General features: G+C 55.3%; 2 protein-coding genes across 10 annotated transcripts in view; one reads left to right on the plus strand and one right to left on the minus strand.

The window, feature by feature from the left end:
* Unc5a (unc-5 netrin receptor A) overlaps positions 1–1,307 on the plus strand; it is a 52,727-nt gene extending 51,420 nt beyond the window's left edge. For all 6 annotated transcript variants that reach the window (XM_060372837.1, XM_060372839.1, XM_060372836.1 and 3 more), the window contains one exon: positions 124–1,307. In XM_060372837.1, the coding sequence (XP_060228820.1) occupies positions 124–289 (166 nt within the window). In that variant the 3' untranslated portion in view covers positions 290–1,307. The remainder of the gene's footprint in view (positions 1–123) is intronic.
* On the minus strand, positions 1,278–17,061 carry Hk3 (hexokinase 3). Of its 4 annotated transcripts, XM_060372834.1 has the most exons (21): positions 16,923–17,061; positions 16,445–16,492; positions 14,142–14,309; positions 13,819–13,938; positions 9,937–10,099; positions 9,587–9,741; positions 9,388–9,507; positions 9,206–9,301; positions 8,388–8,487; positions 8,131–8,314; positions 7,355–7,510; positions 6,956–7,189; positions 6,337–6,632; positions 6,101–6,240; positions 5,910–6,029; positions 4,215–4,310; positions 3,965–4,064; positions 2,313–2,496; positions 2,056–2,211; positions 1,674–1,907; positions 1,278–1,592 (listed from the first exon to the last, which is right to left on the minus strand). In XM_060372834.1, exons 4-21 carry the CDS (start codon positions 13,912–13,914, stop codon positions 1,412–1,414), a joined length of 2,811 nt encoding a protein of 936 aa, XP_060228817.1. In that variant the 5' UTR covers positions 13,915–13,938; positions 14,142–14,309; positions 16,445–16,492; positions 16,923–17,061; the 3' UTR covers positions 1,278–1,411. The 4 variants fall into 4 exon arrangements, with proteins under 4 accessions (XP_060228817.1, XP_021494767.1, XP_021494768.1 ...); XM_021639092.2 differs by lacking the exon at positions 14,142–14,309; XM_021639093.2 differs by lacking the exons at positions 9,206–9,301; positions 14,142–14,309.

Consider the following 17,061-nt stretch of genomic DNA (forward strand, 5'->3'; position numbering starts at 1 on the left):
CGGGCTCTGTGCCACAGCGCTAGCAGTGTGTCTGGGGGTGCCTCGCTTTGGTCATGCCCGGGACATGGCAGGGCAGCCGGGCGTGGGGCTGAGCTACTGACAGATGCCACCTCTTCTCTGCAGCCATCTTAGCTTCTTTGCCTCCAAGCCCAGCCCCACAGCCATGATCCTCAACCTCTGGGAGGCCCGGCACTTCCCCAACGGCAACCTCGGCCAGCTGGCAGCGGCTGTGGCCGGACTGGGCCAGCCAGACGCTGGCCTCTTCACCGTGTCGGAGGCCGAGTGCTGAGACCAGCCAGGCCGGTAATGCCTACACTCTCACCAGCTTTGGCACCTGCCAGGGACAGACAAACGCTAGACAGGGGCCCTACCCCCACACCTGGGGAGAGCTGCTTGGACAGGCCCCCTCCTGGCTGAAGTTGTCCCTTGCCGCTGGTCCTTCAGACCCTGCCCAGACTCCATCCCTCCATGGCCTGCCTGGCCGGGTTGGTATAGCCACTGCTTCTCACTCTGCCCAGAGTGAACAGTGCCTGGAGCCTGGGCCGAGCCCGGCCCATCTGTGTGTGTGTGTGTGTGTCTGTGTGTGCGCGTGCGTGTGATGCTACCTCTCCTCCCGTCCCTTGCCGGGGCCCCGCATACACACAGCACGCGCACACGTGCTGGGCTCGGGCCACGGCCCCGGAGCTCCTGCCTGAGGCGGGCCTTATGCAAACATTTCTGTGCCTGCTGGGTAGGGGTATATTTGAGGGGCCTGGCTTCGAGCCTGGGGGACTGAGGGCCCCAGCTGGACAGGGGCTGGCCCTTGGATTCAGGCACACGGTCACACCGCACGGGCACGTGGTCACGCGTGCCTCCTGTGCTCACCTCACACGCACCCCTCTCCCGGGTCATGCAGGACACTCCACCACCACACACATCTCATGCTGCGCACCTGGAGGCTGCTCACGTCTCTCACACCCGGTGTCGGTACACATCTGCCCTCCTCCCACCCACCCAGGGACCCCGACGGCTCCTCCGGACCCTCTCCCTGCCCCCTGGCCTCGAGGTGCCCTGCCCAGCGGGGCGTGTGAATATGCAATGGGAGTCCCGGGCTGTACAGTGGCAAGTGTGTGCCGTGGCGTGCCCGTTCCTGGGGCTGGCCAGTGCCCCGAGCGGGGCCTGTCGCGTGAAGCTTGTATCCTGACTCTGTCTTAAGTGCTTTCATGCACTTACACTTGGCCTTATGTACACAGCCTTGCCCGGCTGCCGGGGCATGTAGGGATTTTAGCGGACGTGAATGTAAATAAATTATATATATATATTGCTAACCAGAGTGTTGGTTCTCTCGGAAAGCCACTGGGTGTGGCACATGGTTGTGGGGGCTACACACGGGTTTCTTTGGGAGCTGTGGTGGCTGAGCCTGCCTGAGGCCTCAGGCCAGGGAGAGCCCACCGCTCTTGGAGATTCCTTCAGACACGGCCATCGGGGTCAGGCGACAGGCGACAGCGGTGACTAGAGCCGCACCTTTGCCGGACCCATCCTCGGATTGCAGAAAGGTGACGGTACAGTGAGGGGCTAGCTTCTGAACTGTAGCTGACACCAGCCTCGAGAAGCTGTGAGGGGAAGGGGCGAGGTGAGCCCAGGCTAGCCAGCTCACCTGACCACACCTCCCTGACCCCGCTACCCAGACTCACTGGGGGTGTAGCTTGTAGAGCGTGCCATCCACTCCCACAGACACCGTCAGCTCCTGCAGGCCACGATTCTCCCGGATCTTTTCCACCACAGCAGCCACGCCCGCCCCGCAGAGCTGGGCGGCCCTCCGAGAGACGACCTGGCACACCTCGAGGACCATCAGAGCGTCATCAGAGGTCAGAGTCAGCCCCAGGTCCTCTAGGATGGCTCGGACCTGACGCAGGGCCAGGCTGTCGCTGGGGCCAGGGAGGGACAGAAACAAGAATTGGCTCCCCACCCCCACCCCCAAGGTTCCTCCCACTCCGTCCTCCAGAGGGCTTCCCTCTACTACCGGCCACACCAGGCCTTCCCCCAAAACAACAGATGGCCTGGCAGTGCCAGCACCTTTCAATCTCAGAGAGGAACTTGGTCTTGAAGATGCCCCTGGTCTGGAGGCAGCGACTCTCCCGACCCCGGAAGAGAACGCCGAGGCTGGTCAGGTGCAGGAGGATGTGGCGAACGATCTCCCCCAGGTACATGCCACTGATCATCTTCTCAAACCTGTGTGGAGGCACACGCTCACCCACGCAGCAAAGGGCCCCTCTGCCGTGCTTCCCGGGGCAGCCCACCGCCCGCCACCACGCCCTACGCCGAAGCCGAACCTCTGTTTGCCTGGATTGATGGACGCCTGGTCCACACGAGCATCAAAGCAGGTGCTGAGCGTGCCCAGTGAGCCGTGGTCCCCAAAAGCGCCCCACTCCATGTTGATGCACATGAGGCCCGAGTCCCCAGGCACGCTGGCCACATTCTGGAGCTCCTCCATATAGCAGGCGTTGGTGCCGGTTCCTGTGGTCAGGCCAGGGCCGAGGGGTGGACGCTGCTTACTGACGCAACAAAGCCCATGCAGGTCATTCCCACCCAAACAACAGCATTCTGGCTCCTTACTTCCCTTGTCCCCCCCATTCAGAACCTGGGCCTGGTCCCTTCTGACATTCCAGTGTAGTCCTTGTTAGTACCAAGGTCTCAGGACACCCTCTGCTCTGCCTGACAGTGCCGACGTTAATGTGTCTCCGAGCTATCCAAAAAGGCTCCTGTGCTGCCATCAGCCATGTCCTCCCCGGGGAACCATCAGCTATGTCCTCCCCGGGGAACCATCAGCCATGTCCTCCCTGGGGAGGTAGGGTTGGCTCCACTCTCATGCTGGTAGGACCCTCAAGTTTCCTGATGGCTGAGTATGCTTTTAATCAAACTAACTGGCGTGGCCAGGAGCTGGGCACAGAGAACACAAGCACCTCCACCTTCTGGCCAAAAGTTAGGCAGCGAATGGCTTTCCCCGATAGAGTGTCCATGGATCCTAACAGACACAAAGAGCAGGGCACTGTGGGAGCACTGGGCCACAGGAGCCTCTTTTGCCCACAAGACTCAGAAAAGCCACTCGCAAAAGTAAAACATGTGAAAGAGAGAGAGAGAAAGCACTCCCCCCTTCTCCACAAGCTTCCGGCTCTGAGTCGTGAGCCTCCTGATAGCCCCACCTGGGATTTCTCTAATAGGTTTCACGTCTCCTGAACACCTTCTCGGCATCAGAGCCTGTGTTCAAAAGTCTGCTGTCCATGAGAGGCCACCTCACTCTAAATGAGCCCTCCCTTGCAGCTGCTCCCGCACTGGCACAGGACTGCTTCCTCTCTGATCGTAGCCCGCGTGTGTGGGGCCTGAGTCACTTGGAAGTGCTGTTCTGGGCCTAATCCCCTCTGAATGCTTGGCTCTGAGAGGACAGAGTTCCTTCTGCTTTCTGTGTCTCCCGGCCCCTTTCTGCAGATGCCAGGCAGCCCCAGGGTGGAGCTTGCTAGTGGCCCCGGCAGCTGAAGAACCACACACCACTGAGCTGCCTGCCACCCCTGCCCAGTCTCAAACACCAAGTACGCGCCATGACCAGGCGCTGCTCTGTGCCCGGCCCCTTCTCACTCCACTCTTAGCTCTTGATATGGGTATTGCCATATCTATACCTTAAGGGGAAGAAATGGACTCGAGCTGCCCGAGGTCATAAAGGTGAAGCAGCACAGCCAGCCTAGTAGAGATTCATTTACCAAACGGGTAAACTGAGGCTCAGGAAGATTCAGTGACTAAGTCAATAGCTAAATTGAAGAAAATGTCCTCTTTCCAGACTCCTAGCTCCGTGCAATGGCCCAGAACTCTGTTGGCTCATACAGAAATAATCCCATATTCCCAAGGTCAGAGAAATGCCCAACCTAAGGAATCAGCAAAAGGGAATAAGTTGTCAGGCACTAGAAGCACAAAGGACAAGACCTTTCCTTACCAACAATGAGGCCCATCTCACAACGGGGATCATCATAGCCACAGGACATCATGGTCCCCACTGTGTCATTGACAATGGCAACCACATTCAGCTCCATAGCCTGCATACAAAAGGATGCTGCTAGTTGCTGGGCAACATAGTTGTCATGGCAACCAGCACTGGACTCAGAGGCCGCTATTGTAGAGGGCCCTCTTTGCTCCCCTCCAGGTCTATCACGGCCCCAGAAGCACTGCTGGAGGTAGGGTCCTACCTGTCTGCGCCTAATGGCTTCCCGTAATAGATGCACCACATCCTGGCCCTCACAGCCTGATGCCTTGAACCCCTTAGTCCAGTTCAGAAGGATGCCCTGGGATGGAATCAGGCAGACACAAATGTCACTTTGCCTCCCAAATCCTGCACGCCACCGGAGGCACACTGCCCCTGCCCTTCCCAGGCGGGAGCCCTTGGCCACTCTGCCCTGTGGTTGAAGGCCTTGCTCTCTACCCACACCCTCAACTCCCTAGGAAGCTTTCAGTGTGAAGAAAACTATTAATAACGACTCGACCTCTGCCTTCCATTATTAGTTCCAGAATGCTCAGGTGGTCTGAGGGGCTGGCTGTTTTAAGATGTTTGCCCAGAAGGAATGGCCCTTTGTAATTGGGCTAGGGATGAACAGAGCTGGTAGAATGATTGCTGCGTGCAGGAGAGAGGAGGGAGAAACTTTTGAAGCTCAAATGTCAGCAAGTTCTACCCTTTCAAAGAAAAATTTGAAGAGTCACTTCGAAGGAAGAGATTCTCAGTTAGGCACAACCGATTCAGTGTGCCATGTTCTAGGAAGGTGAAAGGCGAGGTGAGGTGCTGGACACCTGAGCAGGATGGGACAGGTGAGACAGAGGCACCTTAATTGTGAGCAACTGGACTTGGTAAGGAGGGGCAGACCTGCACGTGGGAAAGGGCTGTGCTTTCTCTGCGTATTCCTCAGGGAAAGGGAGTTAATCACAGCTGGGATAGGAGATTGGCACTGTTCAGGGCCTCCCACATACAAGCAGGCAACTACTGAACTCTATCCCCAAGCGAGAAGACGGGCTCAGCGCACTAGTTATATTCAGCTACCAAAAACAAAAGTCAATTAGGCCCCATTTTTTTCACACCCAGGTTTGTACACTGAGACACACTTCTCACATCTTGTGGAGAAGAGCTGACTGAAGTGAGCTCAGGCTAGAGCCAAGCACTCTAGAGGAGAGACGACAGGCAGCCACTCCAGCCAGACCACGGTGCAAACGGCAGCAGAGGAAACACTGTGGGCCATAGAAGTCAGAACAGGAGCACAGTGTGAAAACAACTCAGGCTGATGGGTAGATACACATCATGGTGGCCATAAGAGCTAAGGATATAGCAGAGGCCTTCAAGGGCAGCAGGCTCCTCAGCTTCCAAACAGAAACCAGAGGCGTTGAGTTTCCTGGGAGCCTGGATAAGAGGCCCAAGACTAGCTGCTCCTGTGCCAGATTTCAGAGGCAGGCACTGACATGTCTGGGATGCATGTTGAAGGACAGAGTGTGTCTCAAGTAAGTTTGAACTATGATTCTCACTCTGCCACCAAGATTAGGCACACAGCACCGTGTCGAGCTAAGAAGGAAACAAGCAAAGGAGCGTGTGACCTAAGCCTCTTCTGGAGAAAAGAACAAATGCTGCTTCCAAAAGGTGGACCATCAGAGGCATGCGGAACACCATGGCTGGACTAGGCAATGCATCTTCCGGCCAGCACCAGCTTCAGCCAGTGCTGTTCTCAGATGCCTCCTGCCCTAACCATGGGCACACCATCTTTGGGGGAAAGCCAGGATTGCATACAGGCAGCTCAGCAATGCTGTTCCCCTTATGCAGACTTTCCCTTGACCTCCTGCCCACTCTTTAAGGATACGTGGACCGGAGCCCCGTGGGAATCACTTCTTGAGCTTAATTCCTTTACCTGATCCAGGCCAAGCTGCTTGCACGGAAAAGAGAAGGTGAAACCCAGAGGCAGGCTCTGTCCCATCAAGCCCTGCCTCTGCTGGAAGTCCACGATGCAGTCCACGATATGATCAAAGAGCTGCAGAGCAGGCCGTGTCAGGGGTGGACTCCCCCGCCCTGCCCCGACATCAGGACCCGGCCTGTGAGTACCTGCTGTCCGGAGCCCTGGGCCACACACTCAGGGATGGAGTAGACCTGGTTGATGATCTGCACACTGCCTTCGGCCACACGAACCAACAGGACACGGAAGTTGGTGCCCCCGAGGTCCAAGGCCAGGAAGTCACCTCGCTCTATGGGACAGAGACACCGATCGCTCTGTACAAGGGGGAAAACGGTGGCTCCAGCCCTGGCACACACTGTGGCCCACACGCAAGCCAGGTGCTCACCGGTGCCATCGGGTGTGGATCGTACGTAAGTGGGCAACATTCGGAGGGAGGAGGCCTCTCCCCGAAGGCCCCTGACCATGGCTTCCCGCATTTGTGCCTGCACCACTGCCAGCTGCTCCAAGGTCAGCTGAAGTGGTGCCAGCGTCTCCTCCAGGATGTGCCTGTGGGCAGCCAGTCGGGCAGCCACAGCTGTCACCATTGCCACGCCCCGGCCACCACCATCCACAGAAGGGATGAAGGAGACGTCACATTCTGGGGCCAAGAGCGCTACTGTCTCCTTTAGGGTGCGCTGGAACCTACACAAACACAGCAGGTGCACTCAGCTGGCATCTGAACTCTGTGGCCTGCTGGAGCCCAGAGTTTATAACTTGACATAAATTCAGTCCTAAACTCGCTCCTTGGTACCAACCATACATCTGCTGCCCTCGGTGCCCCTCTCCCTGGCGCACACACACAAAAGAAACATTTTTCTCTCCTTTCATGCCTCCTGGCCTCCCACAGCCTGGACCAAGCCTCACTCGGCCATTCACAACCACTGTGATACCAGAATGCCCTCCGGGTATCTAGCCTAAAACACAGTTCTTGCTGCCTGCTCACCTAGGGTCCTGTTTGACAATACCTGGGCTGTCTTTCGAGCACTCGCCCTCCGGTGGCCACGACCACTCGCAGTGCCCGCTGTTCCCTGCCGTGCTGGAGGCGGGAGAGGACGGCGGCCAGGGCAGCAGCACAGAGCTGGGCAGCCCGAGCGCACACGGCCGCGCACACGCGCTGCACGAGCTGAGCATCTGAGGCCTGTGGGCTCAGACCCAGGTCCTGCAGGATTGTGTGGGCACGGGCTGTCCCAGTGGTGGGGCTGCAGGGAGGAGGGGAAGGCACGTGGGGTGCTGGTTTGGGCTTGGGCAACCTAGGGGCTCCCCATCCTCAAAGGCCCACAGCTGCCTTGGGGAAAGAGTACCTCAGGGTCTCCCAAGCAGACTCCCCCTGTCCCCCGTCTACGCTGCATGCCTCCCTTACTTACTCCTCCAGCTCAGCCACATGCTCCAGGAGGATGCTGCCTGGACTCAGCAATGCAGGAGAGGTGTAGCCACCAAAGAGGAGCCCGTGCTGGGCCAAGTGGACCAGAACCAGCCGTACCAGCTCACCCAAGTACAGGCCCCCAATCATCTTCTCAAACCTGCAGCGAAAGAGTGACTGACACAGCCCTTCCTAAGCCCCTGCCCACTGAGCCCTTAAAGAGGAATCACTGCCTCTGGCGGGTGAGGGAGGGGGCACATGCCTTTAATTCCAGCAGAGGCAGGTGGATCGCTGTGAGTTTGAGGACAGCCTGGTCTACAGCCAGGGCTACACAGAGAAACCCTATCTCAAAACAAACATAAAAGGACCTTGCGCTGCTACACCTGGCCTCTCAAAGAGGACTCACTTTCTTCATGGTCCCAGACTGGGGCCTACAGAAGCAAATGGCCTCCCAGGGGACAAGTGGGTTCATCCTTTCTAACCCTTTGGGTTACAATTAGGGGCCTCCTAGAAAGAAATCAGGACCCAGGAAAGTAGGAGACATCTTACTCAGCTGTTTCCAATGCCCAACCTGCCAGGGCTGACTTAAAGGATCAAGGATTAAAAACTTTGGATCCTAGTGCTCTAAGGCCTTTCTTTCTAAGCCTGATCTGGAACCACCGGCGGCAAGCTGCAGACCCTCCGAGGGACAGAAGGAGGTTAGGGCCCAAGAGAAGAGCGGGTAAGAGCAGGGACATGACAAGGCAGAGACCAGCGTCAGGGGAAGCACGGGGCTGCCACCTCTGAGCACCAGGAGACAGGGACTCGAGGTCCAGGGCACGGTCGAAGGTGGTCAGTGCTGGCCCGAGGGCCTGTTCGTCGCAGAAGGAGCCCCACTCGACGCTCACGCAGGTGCGGCCGCGGTCCTCATCCAGGGCAGCCACGTGCCGCGCCTCCTCCATGTAGCAGGCATTGGTACCAGTGTCTGGCAGGAGGCACCCCGTCAGAGCCTGCCCCCAGGCGGCTACCACCCTGCAGAGCAAACCGCCCTGGCTCACCCACAATAAGCCCGACTTCACAGGGCCCAGCACCCAGCTCGCAGCCCATCATGGTGCCCACTGTGTCATTCACTATGGCCAGCACGTCAATATTGTAGGTCTGCGAGATGGAGAAAACAGGGAGTCAGGGCCAGCCTGGGGAGCCAGAGGGCTGTGGCCAGGAGGAGAAACCCAGAGTCCATGAACTGTCTGCTGGCCCCACACACCCAGGCCCTAGGCTCTAGGTTCTCCTTCTAGTCCCTCCCCCAGCTCTGGCTCTCAGGGTCACAGAGGTTCCTATGCATGGGGCCAGGAACAAGGTCCCACGGCTGAGTGCTTCCTTGAAAACTGGGCTGTGCCCGCCTCACCTACACCCTGACCTGGCACCCCAAACTACACCCTCTAACCATTACCTTCATGACTGGTTACAAGGCCAAAAGGACCTGTCCTTCTAGTGCATCGAGACTCTGACATGGGCACCTCTTCCTAGACCTCATAGGACACCATGCTTCTCCCCAGCACCCCCTGCTGCTGCTGCTAGAGTCTTCTGAACTCGGGGCAATCCTAGAATGCTTTCCCTTCTAGAATTTGAGGATCTTGAGGGCTGGGTCATAGGCTTTTTCATGCCCTGCTCTTCTCCCAAACGCCTCCCCCAGGGCACGATCATTTTATTTGAGTAGTCCTTAGCTTGCCATGGAGGCACCATTAACCTGGGGGTCAGGCTGGAGAAAGGCTGTGCAGAGGAAAGGAAGCAGGACCTTCTGGAAACACAGGCAGACCCTACGGAGGCTAAGCCCAGGCTGGCAGGGGCAGCTCTCCATCCCCTGACCTTCGCTTACCCCCTGCCTCTGAATGGCATCTCTCAGCAGCTGGACCACGTCCTGGCCTTCCACATCACTACACCTAAAACCTTTTGTCCAGGAAATGAGGGTGCTCTGGGGGTAGAGGATCAGGGTTAGTGTTGCCCTCCCAAGGGCCGCAGTCTCTTCGCCCGCGCTGGCCCTGTGTGGCCCCACCTCACCTTGTCCAAGCCTGTCTGGTGACAAGGAAAAGAGAAATTGAACCCAAGCTTCAGATCCTGATTCTTCACAGGGTGAGCATCTAGGAATTCAGACAGGCAGCGGGCAGCAAAGTCAAAGAGCTATGGGGAGGAGAGTGAGCAGAGCTTAGCTCTGAGCACTGAGCCGAGTCTCAGGGCCCCAAGGACACCAACTGCTCACCTGCTGGCCGGGACCCAGCATCACCTCCTGCGGAATCTCGAACTCCTGGCTCCTGGGCTCCACGCGATGCTCTTGGGTGCCTGTCAGTGTCACCCACAGCACACGCAGCGAGGCTCCTGTGGCCCCCAGCTCCAGCACCAGGAAATCCCCCTGCTCTATGGAGCAAACAGGTCATAGGAAGACATGCAGTTGGCAACACCAAAGCCGCCTGCCTGCCAGGAAGGCTCCCAAGTCTACGGCGTCCAGGTGGAGGGGCCTAGAGAGCATGGACGAGGCAAGGACACTCCCCTTCCCACAGATCCCAGTGCGTTCTCCATGCCTGGCTGCCACTCCTAGTCTGTGCCACCCACCAGTGCCATGCGGCGTGGACCCCACATATGTGGGCAGCATCCGGACAGAAGGGGCAGGACCATCCTGCCCCTTCAGTGCCTGCTCCATGGAACACAGAAGGCTGGCTTGGATCTGCTGCAGCTGTGTCCTTGTCACCGTGAATTGTTGCAAGCACTCCTGCACCTAGGAAGAAGCAAGCCAACATTTGGGAGGGGGCCGCTCTCTAACTTCAGCTGGGACTGTGCTTCCTGACTTACCCCTGCCTTCTCAGGCCCTCTGTTTCCGGGGAGGAGGGCTGGCTAGCACCCTGCTCTGTTCTCCCTGAGCCCTACTGGTCTTCCAGTCTGCCTCCTTGCCACTTCTCACACCTTGGCCCCCTTGCTGTTCAGAGCCTACCCCAAGCTCCTGCATCCTCCAAAGGGCCTAAGAAAGCAAAGCCAGCTCTGTCTGTGCCTCCTGTCCTAGTGACCCCCTCTCAGCTGCTACATCCTCTACCCTGACCATCCCATTCTTTTAAATGTAAGGTTTGGTGAAGCCTCTCTTCTGCCACTGTAATTGTTCTCCCATTCTCCAGAGCAAGAGTTCTGTAGCTGTCTGTTTATATGCTATCAGTGAGTGAAAACACGTGAGCAAACTTCACACTCTAGTGCTTGCCTCCCAGCCCTCTCCCAGACTCTGCAGCCTGGACAAGCCTGCCTCAGGAATACACAGGGACCACAGAGCAGAAGCGGGCCTCTCCTTCAGCTGGCCACTCTTCTGAACACATCAGCTAAGGCCTGCCAAAAGCCTAGCACTATTGCAAACACAGTCCATCACACAACTCAACCAGTCCCGCTCCTGCTGGGCTCTGCTGAGTGCCTTGAGGAAAATAGAGTCGACACTGTATGGTTGTATATGGTTCTGGCACTGAGGGCGCCTACTGGAAATGGGGAGGCAGGGCTAGAGATGTGTGACTGGGCAGAGTCACATCTTCTCAGGTGGGGACCTAAGTCAAGGAAGAGAATCAGTCATGCGAAGCTGTGAGGGAAGAGAATAAAAAGCTTCTCTCCAGAGCAGGAGGATGGGTTTGGGGGAGCACTGGCCAGGGGGTAGATCAGAGTCTGATGGGAAGGCTGAGGGGTGACAGAAGGCAATGGGTGTGGCATCTCACATTCTTACGATATAGAAGCTCAAGAAATAGCAAGAGCACAGAGCCTCAGCCCTGTGAAGAAACTTCCCTTGCATGGTGCCTTTGTTCATCAACCAAGGAAGCCCCAATCACTTGTTGGGCCACAGCTCAGTAGCTCCACCTTTCCCCAGCTTAGATTTTTCTAAGGCTCCCTCTCCAGGGGCACAGGAATTCTATTCTGAAGATTCATTGCCCCAAACTAGGCCCAAATCTATGAGGCAACTTAGGTACCTAAATAACAGTAATGTCCCTCTAAAGGGTGAGCCAGGGAGGCAAGGACTCGGTCCCAACCCCTCTTTATGAAGAGCCAGGAAAGTGGTTCCTCAGGGAGGCAAATGCTCCTAGCTGGAGTTCAAGGCATCTCGTTATGTGCTTACACGGGGACACATGCTTCCTGGCGCCATGCGCACTGGGAGTGCTTGTTTCTGTTATGAATGAGGAAGCTGCGGCCTGGAGACCGCAAGCCATCTGCCCAGCCCAAGACACTCTGAAGTGGCAGGTGGACCAGGTTGATCCGACTGCAAAGATGTTCCCATACCGATGGGAAGCCTGGTCACAAACAAACAACCCCAGCACCTCCTCTGAAAAGAATAAAAGATGATGAAAAACCAGATGAAAGCAGCAAGAGAAAACTTCAGTCCTCCCTGTGTCCCAGGACCACAGCAAGCTCTGAGCAGATCTCAGGATTTGTGAACTGGATAGTTAGGATGTCCTAAGGATTAAAAGGGGTACAGCCTGGGATACATGAGGAGTTCCAGGCCAGCCCAGGTTACATAGTGAGACCATGTCCCATAACAAACAAACAGGAACAACAGGCAGGGTGGAGACTGCAGTGTATATGAAAGCGGGAAAGGCATTGCTAGGGTGGGGAGCTGGCATTGCTCGATGAAAACCGTGGGAACACGGACAGGTTAATGGCTGGGCATGTTGTGCCCAGGGGACAATGAATGAGATGCTCAAGAGGAGAAACTGAGATGACCAACTCCACACACACACACACCCCTCCCGCACATGCACAGGAGGACTGCTCTGGTGGACGCCAGTGGGGTGTGAACCGTTGAGGAGAAGCCAGATGTCCCTGCTGGGGCTGAGAGTGGAGCCCTCGTCAGAGTTTGGAGGAAGGCGGGGGAGAATGCTCTGTGCGCCTTAATGAACTTGCCCGGCCTGTCCGCTCAGAGACAGCAAAGCTGCTGTGAGGGCTAGAATCAGCACGAGAACAGAGTGACAGAGCAACGCTCTGTGAAGTGAGGGTTCTTTCTTCAGTGCGAGGGACGCAAGCATTCGGAGGGCCTGAGTGCACACCCTCAGGTAACAAAAAGGGACTTCTGCAAGGTCTAGCAAGGACTAGAGGATGCAGCTGACACCAGTGACAAGTGATTATCCCCCCCCCCACACACACACACAACCTATGGCGAGGGAAAGGGATTCCAAAGTGAAACCTGAGGTGCTGGGCACTCTTCCCGGCTATAGAGTATTTGGCATCCCTAGGAAGCCCTGAAAAGCCATAGAGGATTTGTTAAAGTGCAGGTACACAAAACAAAGCCAATGCAGAGATGGGTCCTGTGCAGGGGTCTCTGGGGGAGGGGCAGGAAGTAAGGAGGGATAAGAAGACACCTGTGAACAAGCCCTGTGAGGGAGGGTTGCTCATTTTGGGGCCCAGCTATGAACTGAACACAGAAGAAACATTTACAGCAGGGTCTGAGCACATGTGAAAGTTAGTCATCCCACCACCGCTGGGTAAAGAACCTAGTAAGAACAGGCCAGAACAAGACGGAGAAGCACAGGGACCACAGGGAGCGATCCACATGGCTTTCACGGGGCTCGCCTCTGTGCAGGTCCGTTATGGACACCAACTTCTTGTTTTGTTTTTAAGGAGAGCACTAAATAATTCAAGTCATTTTCTTCTGCTTTTCTGATTTACATAAGCATTTTCTGCTTCAGGGCCTGTTAGCTGAAGACTTTAATCTTAGTCAAGATGAAGGGGAGGGCTGGGGATGGACTTGAGTGGCAAAGCCCCCAACTAGCATAAAGCCCTGGACTTGGTCCTCATACCACCAAAACCAAAAAATAAAAAGGGTAGGGGGAGAGGAAGAGAGAAGGGGAGGATGGGCACAGTTCCTATACTGCGCGTGCGTGTGTGTGTGTGTGTGTGTGTGTGTGTGTGTGTATACAGTATAACATTTAGAAAGAATGTTAGAGGATAGGAAGGATAGAGTGCAGCCAAAAGGATGCATGAACCATGAAAGAAGTTATAAAGCTAATATCTGAGAGTTTCCATTTTATCATAGTTTCTTTCACTCTTTCCTTTCTGTGGTGAATAACTTTGCAAAAGTGCAATTGATCTGAAGTGTGAGCTTTTTACAAGAGAACCCTTCATTTTATTTTGTTTTTAAAGAAACGGGGAGCGTCCACTCTGGATATGTAGGGCAGGTACATCACGACAAGCTGGTGAAAGTGACACATTTAAAGTTGACAGTCCTCAATACAAACTCTTACATCTTAAACTCCAGTCACTCTACATCCCTAGCCCTCCCCTCCCCCAACCAATCCACACACACACCAACCAATCCACACCTTGCAGTGTTTTGGAGTCTCCAAGAAAAGAAACACTAGCGTGCGGACAAACAGCTCAGAACACTGGGAAAAAGCCTCAGGGGTGTGAGTCTGGCAACCCTTACCTCTACCCTGGATGGCCTTAAACAAGCACAGAATTGGTACCCAGTGTTCAGCTTACCAGGTCTAAACTGTCTGAAGGCCCCGGCATGCCCTCCTGCGGGCAGCTTGAGGCTCTTTCTCCAGGCTGCAAACCAGAAAGCCCAGTGACGTCCATGATTCCACGGTGGATATTGACTACCTACAGGAAAGAAAGAAACAGCTGGAGTCAAGAACATTTAGTTTATAGGGCTCAAACACATAACTCCTTCCATTCCAATGGGAACCAACCAGGCAGTTGTAAGCAGAATTTAAAACCCCTGATCAGCAAGTTCCTTCAGCACCAAAAGCATGTGGAACAAGGGAGCCCTGGAAGGCTGACCCTGAGTTCAAACGCTCACTCACACAGATCCTCGGCTTCCTCGAGCCCGCCGTTCGGACGCTGGCCCTGCCCTCAGGGGCTTCAGTGCTTTACCAAACCCCACAGTCTACTCAGCGCCAGCAATGACAGCGAACGCATGGGTCAATATGCCGCTGTGACGGAGAGGCCAAGGACCCGGTGGAGGCGACAGGCTGGAGAGTAAGAAGGGACCAACAAGCAGGCTGGCCCTCAGGACGAGCTTAAGCACACAGAGCTCATCCCGAGAAAGACCTGAGACAGGGTGCAAAGCGGTCTGTGCTTTAGAAACTGAATCTGTGCTTCAGAAAAGGGATGGACTAATGGCGTGAGCCTGGGCGAGTCATTGGTGGCTTCGGGCTTGAGTGTCATCATCTGTGAAGCAGCAGGAGGGTGGTGTCCACCCTCACAGGGCCGTTGTACCAAACGGCACAAAGCTGTTTGTGAAGGGAGATACTTGGCAACAAAAACGTCGACTCGGGGTGGGTTTTGGAAAGGGCAGTGAAGCAGACCGGAAGAGCCTGTGCTCAGAGCCAAGGACCAGTCCTCCCAAACATGAGGCTTCGTTTTCCTCATCTGTGAGACGGGGACCAATATGCCAGAAGGCCACATGGAACAACAACAACAAAAAGATGTGCTGGAGAGGTGGTTCAGAGGTTAAGAGCACTGTTTGCTCTTCCAGGTGGTCCTGAGTTCAATTCCCAGCAGCCGCATGGTGACTCACACCCATCTATAATAAGATCTGGTGCCCCCTTCTGGCCTGCAGGCAGAACACTGTATAAATAAAACCTTTTTTTTTTTTTTAAAGATGTTGCTTAGAGCGTAGGTTTACGTTTATTCTGCAGAATCTGAACTGAAACTCAGTTCCTCTCTCTCTCCTCAGTCCTCCCTCCCCCCCCTCTTTCTGTGTGTGTGTGTGTGTGTGTGTGTGTGTGTGTGTGTGTGTGTGTGTCTTGGTTTTTTGAAACAGGGTTTCTTTGTGTGGCCCTGACTGAACTCGCTTTGTAGACCAGGCTGGCCTCAAAATTGCAGCGATCTACCTGCCTCTGCCTCCCTGAGCACTGGAACTAAAACCATGCACCACCGCGCCCAGCTCTCAGTGCTCTCTTAAACACGTGAGAAAATCACGAAGGACGCCACAAGCTGATGAGCCTTGTCCCACTGTAGGAGTTTGTAGGGACCTCAGGCATCGGCTTAGCTCCTGCCGAGACTGTGCCTGCTGTTCCAGCTAGTTCCAGGGGAACCCACACATAGTTCTGATGCCATTTGGGATATGAAAAAGAAAGAAAATCCATTAGACCGACCAGGATGGCACAACAGTCCGCAGGGCACGCTACCTCTACTGCAAAAACAAAACTGAGCGCACCACCTTTCAGCCCTGCATTTCCTCCCCTGTCCCATGCTGGGCTGCGGAGCCCCTCTCCTGCGTTCTTTCCTTCCTCGCCCCCACACGCAGACGGTCTAGTGTGGCTGCGCTTCCTGGGTCTTCGTCAGTAACACTGCTCCTCTGCCTTTAAACACATAGGAAGAGCCCCAAGCTTCCGGCTGTGCCTTCTCGTATGCACCCTCTTTTTTGCCATTAAAACTTGCATATCAGGGTTCCCAAACCAGCCAGTGACCTAAGCCAAATGCGAATCCCAGCAGACTGTTAGGCCTCACTATCCCGGGAGAGGCCCCTCCAACTCAGCCAAGGCACGCTCACTTTTCCGCTGTCCTCCCGACTACCTCCTCTACCTTGACTAGAAGCATCCAGAGTTTTGCTTGGAAGGGAACAGTTGCTTATGACTAACTGGGGCTCCATGAAAGAACTTTCTTGCTTGTTCTCTCTTTCCTGTGCTCACAACTACTGACTATTCCAACAATCCCGAGTCATCTCGGCCTCCTCAGGTTGAATCTTGCCCTGTTCATACTATCACGGCCCCTCCCACTGACCGATCAGAGCTCTGCGGTGGCGTTGCACACCCTGGTGTGCCCTTACGCAAGCTTCCTCTCTTTACTCTTCCCTCCTCTAGACTCCAGCCATGCTGACTCCCTGTCTTCTGCTTTTCTGTCTTCACTCGAGTTGTTCCCGGAGGGCTAGCCTCTTAGCCTTGTCATGTCTGAATCACCTCTGCATCTTCAATGCCAGGACAGGGTTGGGCAAACTTGGACTTGGGGTTCATGCCTGTAAACCCAGCTCTTGGTTGGCTGAGGCAGGAGTATCATGAGTTTGAGGACAACCTGTCTCAGTGAGACCCTGTCTCAAAAGGAAGCAGCAACTTCATAAACCAAGAAACTCATTTCCGACAACTCTCCCTTAAATTATACATACCAACACGTAGTTTCCAAGTCTGCTGGAAGAGGACAGCGTTCTAGGAGTCTGTTAAAGACAAAATGAGGTAGCTGAAACAATTCTGTTTGTTCAAGGCCCAGCTGGCATGATCACTCACTCACTCATCTGCTCACACACTAAACATTTCCTCAGCACCTGCCAGACTGTGAAGCTTCCTACAAGGAGCCCCAGGATTTAAACTCTAGGTGGATGCATTCAGGCCTATCTCTTCCTGAAGTGAGAGCCATGTCTTCATCCCTCCATCCCCAGAAACCCCAGGCTGCCCACGTTTGAGCTTAGGGCTTTGGCTTTCCGTGCCGAGTTGGTGACATGGAGTGAGTGTGTCTTTTGAATGGAACGCTGCAGACCCCTCCCAAGGCTGGCACTACCATCGCCAGTGAGGACTAGAGGCACAGCCTTGCCAGCCCCCGTCAGCTGCAAGGGAGAGGAGGCATTCAGGGCTTGAGGAGGGGCTCACCTGGGAAACACAGACACCTCTCTCCTTCCCTGGGTCTCAGTTCTTCTCCCAGACCTGAGGACCACAGTGATCCTGGACTGAACTCAAAAGTGAAACTCAGGGGTGACTTGTTATAGCCTCTCCAAGCTCCACCTTCTTC

This window comes from Meriones unguiculatus, chromosome 19 (genome assembly GCF_030254825.1).
Source record: "Meriones unguiculatus strain TT.TT164.6M chromosome 19, Bangor_MerUng_6.1, whole genome shotgun sequence".
NCBI classification, from domain to species: Eukaryota; Metazoa; Chordata; class Mammalia; order Rodentia; family Muridae; genus Meriones; species Meriones unguiculatus.